The sequence below is a fragment of the Festucalex cinctus genome, chromosome 18 (genome assembly GCF_051991245.1).
Source record: "Festucalex cinctus isolate MCC-2025b chromosome 18, RoL_Fcin_1.0, whole genome shotgun sequence".
Taxonomy (NCBI): domain Eukaryota; kingdom Metazoa; phylum Chordata; class Actinopteri; order Syngnathiformes; family Syngnathidae; genus Festucalex; species Festucalex cinctus.
In genome coordinates this window covers 16,909,746-16,922,530 of record NC_135428.1, presented here as the reverse complement: position 1 = coordinate 16,922,530, position 12,785 = coordinate 16,909,746, and the positions used below count along the sequence as shown (strand labels likewise).

The 12,785-nt window shown below is 39.3% G+C and overlaps 1 protein-coding gene across 1 annotated transcript in view; it reads left to right on the top strand.

Moving 5' to 3' along the window:
- zbtb16a (zinc finger and BTB domain containing 16a) overlaps window positions 1-12,785 on the top strand; it is a 153,309-nt gene that overhangs the window by 97,112 nt on the left and 43,412 nt on the right. The window contains exon 4 of the mRNA XM_077504978.1: window positions 792-878. Within this exon, the coding sequence (XP_077361104.1) occupies window positions 792-878 (87 nt within the window). The remainder of the gene's footprint in view (window positions 1-791; window positions 879-12,785) is intronic.

The window sequence follows — 12,785 nt, the reverse complement described above, 5'->3', positions numbered from 1 at the left end:
AAATACGTCTTTGGGACACTTAAAACATTTAAAATATAACGTATTTATACGTTTTTGGGGGCAAATGAGTTAATAAATCTCTCTAAGTCAATTTCATGGCTCTGTACTTGTGCATTGACAAAAGACATTGAAGATCCACTCAATACATACCTATCAGTATTGTTGTATTGAAGCTATTTGTTAGCTCGTCTGTTAGCATAAATCTAAACTGACTATCGGACTGTTGGATGCAGCAGTTCATCACCAAGCCGCCGAGTTACACTTGAATGCCGCGATTGATGTTGGCCAAACGCAAATGCCAACCTCGGCAACGTCACCAAAAATTTAAGAATGTGCCACTTATCAGAAGATAAGCTTAGCTTTTTGTCTTACTGTTGTTTATGTTTAATAGTGACGTATTAGCATTTCCGTGTCGAAAGTTGCCGATCTTTGCCAAGTAATGAGCGGAGAAATTCTGTGTTGCGCACGATGATGTAAATTGAGAAGGACTCGCTCACAGGCACATTTTCACAAACAGGCGGCTCGCATAAGAGTTGCTTAGTTGTTTAATTTCACACTTGATGGGTAAGAAGGCACTCCAAGACAACTTAGCTATTTCTATACAAGCAATTCAAACGTCAATTAAGCCTAATTTGTCGCCTTTAAGATATCAACATGGGCCAGAAATTGTTTCTGTTTTCTTCACTCGTGATGAACTTGTGACATTTCCACACCGCTGTGTTGTGTCTACGTCTTGCCTGGCATTTAATAAACGTCCACTCTCTTCTTTTTTTTTTTTTTTTGCCCTGCAGCCGGCGAGAAGGCCATCGTATGCGACCAGTGCGGCGCTCAGTTCCAGACGGAAGAGTCCCTGGAGGCTCACCGGCAGATCCACACCGGTAGGAACAAAACAACACTGCTGTACATTTCGATATTTAGCTTTTTTGACACCGCGTGGGGCCAATCTCGTCTGGCCCGGCGGAGATGATGATGATGATCGACGGCGACGCGCAATGGCACGGCGCCGGATTAGCCCTAAATAACAACAGACGCAGCAGTAATCAACATGGTCCGGAAAAAGTTGGCAGCGCCCGGTGTTGTTTATCACCAGGACCGTTTCAATCCCGCCGCGGAGATGGGAAGATGCCAAGATGGAAATGGGAGGAAGTAAATCCTCCCTCCTTCGGCAGATGTGAGGCGGGATGAGCTGTTTAATTGAGACGGACGGGATTGTCTCCCGTGTCCGTTGCTGTTAAGTAGACCTAATGGTGTGCTCGCGTCTTCGTTTTCAGTCTGTGTGAGTGTGTGACAGATCACTCAACAATTTGGCCAGAGGAAATAATAATAAATTGTTTCATAGCATAGAAAAAAAACACAAAAAATATATACTTTTTCACCCTTCACTAATTTGCTCCCAAAAACGTATAAATACGTTATATTCTAAATGTATTAAGTGTCCCAAAGACGTATTTATATGTATTTTTTTATGTTCTTTTATTATGCTTTTTTGATGTGGCCTCTGAACTGAAGAGAATGCTTGAAGCAATGGTAGTAATTATAAAAACGGCCAGCAGCTGGCAGCAGATTAAAAGAGATCAACCAGGGGTATGATGAAAACAAGCTGTTTGCCCACAATTCTAAGCAGATTTGTGAATAATGATGAATCTTACCTATATTCTTACGCTAATTGCTACAAAACAGAAACAGAAAGAAATGTACTTTTTTCCCTTATGAAAGAAGAGACTCTAATCTTTCTTTTGGTAGGTTCCATATTTTGACAGAAATAAAACACAATATTCTGCGAGCCTTGCAAAATCCGGTAATACACTTGGAGCGAAGAGTGTTGCTTCAATGAAAATGGCTGCAAGTGAGTTAAAATGGGTCAGTTAAACCCAGAATGTTTAACATTCCAACATTTGTCGACTTCTACCATATACGCAAAAGCATGGATGAATTTTTTGCATTCTGAATTTTATAAAATGGAGACATATTTTCAGAACAAGATTAAGAATTGAACATTCTTTTTTGTGTGTGTGTGACTTTCAAGTAATATTTTTACCTGAAAGTTGTTGTTGAACTCCATATTATACGATTGTAAGGATTTTAAAATTTAGAAATCATTTGTGAGGCATTTTCCCCTCAATTTTGGTTTGGCTGAATTTGTATGATACAACTTAAAATTTCCTGTAAAATTTGTAAAACTTCAAACTGTTCAACTTGAGATTATTTGAGTTCCGACATTATGTGGACATATTTTATTTTTGCCCAAATTATTATTATTTTTTTTTCGGTCAATATTATTGAAATCAAATCTGAATTTACAATCATAGGGGCATTTTCTCCGGAGTTTTAAACAAGTCAAGTCATCTTTATTTATATAAATCTCAAGACAATTACTCCCAAAAATGTTAACAAAACTCCATTATGAAAAACTATTTTGCAACTTTTGAGGTAAGATTAAGATTTTTATTTATTTTTTCAATTGAAATCAAATCTGAATTTACAATCATAGGGGCATTTTTCTGCAGCGTTTTACACAAATCTCGAGACAATTACTCCCCAAATTGTAAACAAAATCAATATGATAAAGAATTTAGCAACTTTTGAGGTAAGATTTAACATTCTCAACAGGTGTAAAAATAAGTTGAATTGCAAACGTGTTACTTTGTTTTTCTTGGTACAGTGTCATGAAATGAACTTGTACTCTACAGCGGTGCCATGCAAACCATCACAGGCCCAATCAAGCGACCGTTCATTTTGGACTTAACCAAATGAGACGTTTCTCCATCGGGGCTGCCAAAGCGATTCCCCAAATAGACACTCATCATTATCATCGCTCCCTTTTGGCCTCTATTTTTTTTCCATCATCTTTTGCGGTCGTCCGGTTCCCTTCCAAAACATCTGAGAGGCGATGGTAGCGTCGGCAAAGCTGAACATGGCGGAGGTTAAACGAGGCAAATGATCAGGCAGCCATAGCATCTGAAAGGAGAGCGCTAAATATAAACATTCCAGGTCACCGTTCACAACACTGTTTCGCAAAATGACGCCACACCATGGCAGAAGCAGCTAATCTAGCAATTAAGACGGATGTAACAATAACGGCATTACTGTGATATTGTGATATTAAAACTGCCACAATATATCGTCGTCGTCATGTCACGATATTAAAAGCAGCACATGTTAAAAAAAAGTTGGGTTGATTTCCATTTGTGCAGTACTGGCACCTGGGGCTGGGTCTAAAATATTGATATATCGATATCGAATCGATATTGCTTTTTAGAGCCCAATATCGATTCATGTTTTTTTGAATCGATACGTTCAATAGGGCTTTTTCGCCCTGTAAATTAATGTGCCAAATAGCCCCCAAAAGAAGTAAGGTAAAAATTGGACATAAAAACAAAATGTTGATGCATAATTATGTACAATGGCTGTGTCTCTTATAATACAGGTAAATTTGTTTTGATTTATTTATTAATCACTGGATGTCAGGTTTACCTGTTTGACATTTATTAAACACGACACAAAAAAGGAGAGAACACACTCAGTTCAAAGCTCGCAAGGATACAATTCTCGACTGCACTATTTTTATTTTTTTTGTATTTATTTATTTTATTTTTTTAATTTGGTTTCCACGCCCCAAGTAACATGGGTGTTCCAACCCTAAAAATGCAAAATTGTATTTACAATTATTCCTAAACTGGAACCTTCGGATAAAATCTACCACAGGGATGTAAATGTGTGCTTTTTTTTTTTTTTTTTTTTTTTTTTTTTTTTTTTGCCACTTTATTTAAATAGCGCTGTGGCTGTAATTGATTTCAGTTATTATTGATGGTTTTGATACAGATCATGTTCAATAAAACAGACATGAAACATGATTAATGTAACTGTATTGGAATCAATTCTAAATGTAAATATTCATATTTTTACTAATGCACCAAGTAAGAGAAAGACGTTTCTACCATTTTTGCAGCATTGGTACTTCTTGGAATGTCTTCCACATAAAAGTAAAATTGGTATTGCATGAAACCCTTAACTGAATCGAAAATCAATGTCGAATCGGGCCCTTCTGAATTTGATTGAATCGATTTTGGAAATCTGAATCGATACCAAGCCCTACTAGCACCCTCTGGTGGCTATTTTTTTTTTTTTTTTTTTTTAGTGCAGTTTAATTTTCACAATATTGTGATAATTATCGTATCGTGAGCTTCATATCGTGATATCGTATCGTGATTAGGGATGTAATGATATCCAAACATCACGATACGATATCAGGATACGATAGTTATCACGATATTGTGGGGCGGTTGGTGATATTTAAAAAAGGTCACAATATTGTAAAAAGAATTAGCTCATACTAAAAAAAAAAGCACAAGATTGTGCTTTTGTACATGACTTCAATTTTATGTTATTATTGTTATTATTATGTTATGTTGTTAATGCACGCACACATTGAGTTCCTCCACATAATGACTTGCTTCACAGGAATATTACGTTCCCCTTTATCTGACAATTAGTGTAGATTTTAAACATAGAAGGGCCAAAACATCCCTAATGAAACTTGAATTGCACTAAAAAAATTGCCACGAGAGGGTGCTAGAACTGCACGAATGGAAATCAACCTGCCTTTAACAGATGTGCAATGTGAAACTGCTAGCTAAGTGTGAATGTAGCCTTGTTTCACAGATCAGCTTCTGATGCCACGCCCCTTAAAGGCACGCATCCAACAGACGGATACTACAGTTTGCAGGGTGATTCTACTTTACTTCCTACTCGTGGATGCTTTTCAAGCTCCACTTACGCCATGTTTATTTATTTTATTATTCTTTGTTGAACCACAAAAACATGGTGAGATTGTCACAGAAGTAGTGAATGTGAAACCTTTGGCTTTACACTCCCCCTTTTTTTTTTTTTTCTTCAAATTGTTCTCCTTCAAGTTGCATCACAGTATGCCGCTAGTGTTTGCCATTGAAATGTAAATGCTGTCATGTCATGTGCGTACAGTAGTGACCCTCTCGACGACAGTATTTGGCCTCGCCACGTTGAATGGTCGCTATTGTGGTGTGCAGCGATCAGCTGCAGAGGAGAAAGGAAAAAAAATAAATCAAACCACGGGACGGTTTGGAGCTGGCGGACGCGTTCCTCAAGTTGTCGCCATTCCCCGGCCAAAAACATCACGTGGCGTTGATTTCCGACGTAGGAAATAAACAGCAAATATTCCCCTTCTTTGCAAGTCATGGAAGATGATAAAAGTACTGCGAGAGTATCTGAAGTGAATCTCTGCCCCTAAACTGGGACTTTTGTAAGCAAACATTCTCCCAAGGCGGTCGAGGAAGCTTTCATCTTCCAAACCAAAATAAAAGCCCGCTTGCTGTCATATTTCCAACTCCAAGCCTATTTACTCTCTGCCTTGTTTATGTGCGCTACGGCTGTTATGCAACATACGCAGCCGGGGCTAATTTTAGCAGTTTTTTTTTTTTTTTTCCCGACTGTCAAACCAGCAAACCGTGGGGAGGATGTTTTGGCGGCGGCTTGCTTTCACTCCACGCTCATCAGACGGCGGAACTCTTGAATTACACTCACTCAAATGGCTTCTAGCAACAGTCTAGTCCTAAAAAAAAATAAAAAATAAATAAATAAAATAGAACGGTACTTATATCTGAGTACTCACTGGTACAGAATGCAGTTACATCTTACGCTTGTGATGAAAATGTGTTAGTGTATTAGTAACCATCTGCCATTTTAGGGTCCATCTTGACACTTCCAGGGGTCTTGTGTTGACACTTTGTGAGAGTTTTTTTTTGCCCGATTGTTACTAAATTTGAAGCATGAGACAAATGGGTAGCGCTAAATTACAAAGACAAATTGTGATTGGGGCGTGATTGATCCCCACTGTTGCCACTGTACCACTGCACCATCTTGTCGAGTTGTCGTCAAGACCCCACTAACTGAGACCAAGTTATTGAGACTGGAGTATCAAGACCGAGACAAGACTTTGGAGGCTGAGAAAAGACAAAAAAACCCAAAGCAAAACACAAAAACAGAACAAATTGACTAATATCTCTTTGTTTCATTTTGCCGTCCATTTCCCCGCAACTCTTATGAGGCGCTCCCCCTAGTGGCCCGCCATGTAATTGCTCAATAAGTCATGAACAATGGAGCCCTTTTAGTGGCTGTATATGAACTACAAATATTGCAATAATTGGTGTAGGCATGTTGATAATCGATCGGGAGACAAAATATCACAATTTATCGCGATATCGAGATATTTTCCTACTAATCACAGCAGTCTGGGCTTGTTTAAAAATCCAGTCTGCCCTGTTTGAGACCCGAGACAAGACCACGTCAAAATGCCTTCGATTCTGAGACGAGATCGAGACCACTTTTTAAGGGCCCATCTCGACAATTATCATACTTCCACTTTGGAATACATTCAGCCTGTGAAGGCAGTTTGACTTTGCAACATGAAATTTGGTAGGTGTGTCTATCATGAGCAGATCCACAAAAAAAAGTCTCAAGAAGCCATGCCCAAAAAGGAAGTCTGCCATTTTGTTTCCAAGCATCCATCTTTGCTTTTGTGCAATCTCTACCAAATTTGAACCACTAGGTCGATGGGCGGTGCTTATTTGTTTAAATAAATAAATAAATGTGACATTAGTAAAAGCCTTTTTTGTTTGTTTGTTTGCATGACTTTTTTTTCCCTCACTGTATCATGTCAAATGGTGCTCCTTTTCTTCCTACGTGTCGTATCGATCGGCGCCGCGCACCGCAGCATAACAGACACTTGTGTGCTTGCACGATCGTGACGCAGTGAGAGGCGGCTGCTTGGAAGCGTCGACTAGCACACGTGATGAGTGTAAAAACGGGTGGGGTCAGTAACAAGTCGGCGTGTTTTGTTTAGAACTGTCACCGGCGCGACTTGTGTAATTTGCATGGAAATGCGGCGGCGAGCGAAGGCCGCGGAGGGAAAACGAGCAGTTACGCGACGTGGCGGGCCTTCGTCGGCGTCCGACTGTTCCGACATGAATCGTCTCCATCCGCCGATAACTGCAAAAAAGGGCGGGGAGGGGGTCCTTTTCGTAAGCCTCTCAATCTTTCTCCCCCTTTACGTCCGTCCTTTTCAAGCCTCGTAATACGGGCGGAAAATATGCAAAGTGCCTGGCGGGCTACGGCAGTGGGAGCGCAGCGTGATTCCAGAGTAAACACTTTTTTTCTTTTCTCAAGCCAGGAATAGTTTGGCTGCAGCGGGGAGGGGGAGCGAGGGATGGGGAGGGAGAACATGTGCTGAAAAAGAGGGGAAAAAAAAGCCACAACAACAACGGCGGTCTCCCGAAGCAGGATCCGATAAATGCGGGCGGGCACGTCCGTCAAGCCGACGAGGCCGATGGCGACGGCTGACGTGCGGCCGTCAAAAGCGCCTCGAATCACACCAGCATCTGTTTAGCATCGACTTAATTGTGATGTTGTTAAGTTGTCAGGCGGCATTAGGCCTGTTAGATGCAAAGGAAAACGCACGCACACACTCGTGTTAATTACGTCAACAAAAACGACTCAAAAATAGTAAAAACTAAACTAAAACCCTCATTAATAAACAATAAGTGGGACTAAATCAGGATGCATTTTTGTCGACTAATGAAGACAAGATGAAAATGATACAGCAATTTCATTCATTCATAAAATTTAGTTAAAATTAAAAAGATGTACAGAAAAAAAAAAGTGTGATATCGATTTGTGTTGGTCATTTTTATGCCACTAGATGGCATAATTGCATTTTTTAAGATATTGGTGACAGTTCAGTGAATTTTTCTTTTCTTCATATGAGCAATCTAATATTTAACATGAAGTAACTTGTGAAATTGTGCACATTTTTTACAACTTGACCCCAGTCTCCACAAAAACAGAACAAATCTAGATAGTATGCTAGTCATGCACTGGCAAATATACTAGCACAAATGAGCAATGTGCTACTATTACACGATTTATGCAGTCACTCCTTACACCATGTAATCAGTAGAAATAAACAACGGAAATTGTTTATAGAGTTAAAAAAAAAAAAACAGTCGCATGCTGGACATGCACGGGCAAATATGCTAGCGCAATGTAGTACTATAATATACAGTATTAAAATGTGATTTGTGCTATCATTGTTGAATATTTTTATAATCGATTAATCTATCGATTATTCCATCGATTAATCGACTAATCTGACTCATTTTAATTTTGTTACAAAAGTATGTTTTCCCCTGTTTAATGTTAGTGATTGGTGTTTATTTTGTAGTTCGAATTTTTGTAGTGATTTAAAAAAAAAAAAAAAAAAAAAGGGGGGGGGGGATTAATATTATACTATATTAACGGTTAGGCCATTGTTTTTCAAAGTAGAAACTGTTGTTTGCAAATGTCTTATTTTGATTAAACACAGAAGATACTCAGTGGCCAATTACTGAAATCCGAGGGTTTTATACAATTTTAAATTGTAAACAATGGCTCCAAATAATTACTCGATGACTAAAATAGGTGTTAATTAATTTGATAATCCTGTCGTTGAATCAATTAATTTCAAGAGCTCTGAATGTGATTGTACCTTTCACCTGTTATTCTTGATGATTTGCCACCTCACACAATAGAAATAAACATGATTATTAGAAACTTCAATAAATCCGTAGCATGCTGGTCATGCATGAGCAAGTACGACAACGCCCTTACGACTATTACGTCATCAATGTGATCATTCCTTCCGACAGTTGCTCATCTTAAACGTCGCCTTGCACGATAGAAATGATTCAGTCAAAATAAGTCTTCATTTGGAATGTTGTTTTCCTTGTTCCTTGTGTCCATCCTCCCCTGCTCGCCTTCCAAAATAATCCGAGTACAAGTGGTCCGAGACTCTATCGCCGCTAAATTAAATCAAGTGGTGCTACCTTGACTACAGTCACTTCTCTGGCGACGAGCCGCCTCCTCTCTCCTCTACAAACAAATTTTCCCCCGATAAGATCTAAATGAGTTTTTTTTTTCCGAGGCGGAGGTAAAAGCGCTGATTGATGCCGCGTAGAACCGAGAGCCGGCCGGTCGGGGGAGGAGATGCGGCGCAAACGAGAAATTATGCGTGAATGGGAGTTGGCACCGAGGGCTTTCATTGAGAAACAACCCCAGTGGGCCCCGCCGCCGCCCTGCGGGGAACCCCTGCCAACTGCTGGTGGGCACAGGCCCATTGAGGCGGCGCGGCGTGAAAGCGTGGGACGACAGCTTGTCCCGGAGGGAGTGGGTATTCTTATAAGTGGGTGGGATCGGCCAACAAATTGGGATGGGGACGGCTGAATCGGCAGACGGCGGCCACACAGCCAGAAAGAGCAATAAAATGATGGGGCCCGGGCGGCGGGCGGGTAGGGCAGGCAGGGGCGGGCGGGGGTTGGCCAAGAGGGGGACGGATTATGGACTCCCAGCGGGCGCCGCGATTCACGGCCCATAAAATGGAAGTCAGCAGGACACGCTGCAAATCTGGCCAGCCAATATCCTCGGCAGCCCCCCCACCCCCCGGCTGCCCACAGGACGAGCCCCCACCTTGTCAGAGCATCTTAACTCCCCTGGATGCTGCCCCTTCTACGACACCCCTTTTTTTTGTTCATCAGTTTTTTTTCTACTTAAACTGATCATAGAAAAACATGTACATTTTCTTTTTTATAATTTGATTTTAATTATTTTTATGATTATATAATTTTCATATCTGTTATGTTCCAAATATATTCATTATATTTATTTATTATGTATTTTTATAGTATTTTTATTTCATTTAAGTGTTTTATTTATTTTTATTTGTAGCATTACCGTCATGTATTTTGTATGGTTATATTTTCTTATTTATATAGATTTTTTTATTATTTGTACCCTTTTGTACTTTGTATTTATTTTTCACTATTCTGTCTTTGTTTCTATTTTGTTATATATTTTTATTCCTACTATTTTTTTAAATATTTTTTATCATTTCCATTTCTACTTTGTGTATTTCTATCATTTTTTTATTTTGTATTTTTTAACCATTTAAAATGTTCTCTTTTTTTTTTTTTAGTTTTTGTTTTCCCTTCATTCAAATGTTTTACATTTTTTATTCACAGATTTTTTTCCATTAATTTTATTCCATTGTTATTTTTGCTTTAATGCTCGATTTACAAATCATTTCGGATTCAAGTATTGATTCGCCTGAAAAATAATTCTTTTCAGCTTCTTATCATTTTCAAATAAGTTTTTCGGTGACATACTCAAGATGATAAATACAGTTTTAGGTTGCTTCTTCACTGATCTGATAAAACGCTTTAACTTGACATAAAAGCAACACAGACAAGAAAAAGGAAGCGTGGACATGAGGAGGCTCCTTCCCGATATCGCCTGTTGCAATTGAACCTTGGCGATGCGTGAAAGGCTCGCTCGGCCGTAGGGAGCGAGCAGGCGAAAGGCCGATCCACAATGACGCCGCTTTCTTTTGTCCGCGCTTTTATACCAAGTAAATCTGCCCTTGTAATTACGTGGGAGATTGTTTGCAGACTTCTTAGGAGAGCGTTAAAATATCAACAAGGCCCCCCCCCCCACTTTCATTGACAGTGCAAATACCCTTTCGATTAGCGCACTAACAATAGCGGCCATTCTTTCCGTTCTTCTGATTCCTTAATTGTGAAGCAAGATTAGCAAGGAGTGCTTCCAACCTTTCACCTTAAACAAAAGAAGCATCGCGCCCAGTTGCCTCGTGACACCAACCGGCTTTTCGCTCATTTACTTCCCGACCACGGCGCCGACTGGCCTTGGTAATGACGATGCTCAACGCATTCCCAGTGACGTCCGACTTTGGACCGTTCCTGGGGATTTCCCGTAGCAATCACGCTAGCCTCGCTAGCCACGCTAGCCTTATTCACGGTCGGTACTAACCCAAACAAATGATTGATTCATCAGTAAGGAATAATTGATTTTTTTCTGTTGGTCCAAGTCTTACGCTGACAAAACTCAAAACGTTGCTACGATTGGCGCTCGTGGAAGCACACAGCGGATAGCAGTGTTAGCATGCCCTAGCGTAGTAGCGATTGGGCTACGATACAATATGCGATCAAAAGGTTGCTACCAACAAAATAGCTGCTATTATCCTTACTTGTTTTGTTTGTTTGTTGTTGTTGTTTTTTTTACACATTTGCACATTTCTAAATAGCAACATTAGCACAAATACTAGCGCTAGTCTGAGGGACCTGGCTGGTCCTCTGAAGAAGTTAGCGATGCTCTTCTCCTCGTTACTGGCATTATTTATTTATTTATTTATTTATTTATTTATTTATTTAACAGTACATGACACGGGAGTGGTCCAGGTTGGTCTCCCGATGTTTTTGGAAAAATACCTAAAAACTAAGAAAGTTCAGTGTCGCCATGGCAACAGCCTCAGCAATAGTGGGTCTCTTATCACTTAATGGCGGGTTTACCTGTGAGAGGAAATTGTTTGGATAAATGGTGTAAGAAAAGGAAAGAGAGGTGGTGGTGAAATTTGCATGTGCCAGCTATCATTCAACAGATTAGTATTATTAATTAATTAATTTTTTTGCTTTGGGTTTGGAGCTGTTTATTTCCACTCCCAATCGAGTGTGACTGTAAAACGAAACAGAGAGAATTACACACAGTGTATGTGTGTCAAAATTCAGAAAGTCAGCGAGCGCCATGATAACATAAATGTGCAATGCAATGGAACAGGCTGATGAGACTAGCATTGACCGTTGCAAGAATTATAAACCTTTAAATGACATATTTGAACACAAACGTAGCAACACATGTAGACAAAGTATACAACAATATTCACTGTCATGTATTCTTTATCCTCTGCAAAGAACTAATTTTTACGCCCCCTTGTGGCCAAGGCGTGAATAATGGCCATTGAATTAAAGCATCAGGTGTTATAATTCTTTAAATTATTTATTTTTGGGCGGTCTGGAACGGATTAATGGCATTTTCATTCATTTGATTTAGTAGAATTGATTTGAGGTACAAATGATTTGAGATGCAAACATGGGAACAAAATCCTCCTTTTAGTAAGGTTACCTGTGTAATTGTGATTCTGGAGAGCAAATGTGTGATATTTAATGTGACCCTTCTCCTCTGTGATTATTTACTAGCGGTGGCAAAAGGTCAGCAGGCGTGTTTGCTCAGGTGTGTTGCAAGGAGGGAATCCGCAGGTCACCTGATTAGATGACATTCTTGCTCCACACCGCACTTTGCGATGAAACCTGGAATGCTTTCGTCGCCGCATCTCTTAAAATTCTCTTTTTCCAAATGTTGATGTGTCTTGCAGACGCAACCTTTATTGAGCATATATAGCATACTTCCTCTTTAACTCATTCACTGCCTTTGACGGAAAAAGACGTCAAATGATGCAATGCATTTTTGCTGGGCTGGCAGAGAATGTGTTAAAACCCTTGTGGAGCAATAGAAAATGTATGACCAAACGTGTCATGCAGTCCAAACATTGGACGACCACTTTGGAAGTGTGATTAAAAAAAAAAAAAGTATTTATGAATATTTTTTTTTTTTTTTTTTTTTTACTTCCGACCACTAAAAATGTTCAGTGGCATCAGACCTATCCATACATAATTTTTATTTTTTATTTTAGATACCTTCTGTGTACAATAAAAGTAATAATGTGCTACAAGAAAAAAAATGATGTATACATCTATATAAAAAAAATCAAATTGGAATATTTGATATGATGTAGTTTGGGTCTTAAATATGTTACTAGATACCTTTTTTTTGGAACTCAAATTTTTTTGGACAATGGCACTTTTTTATTG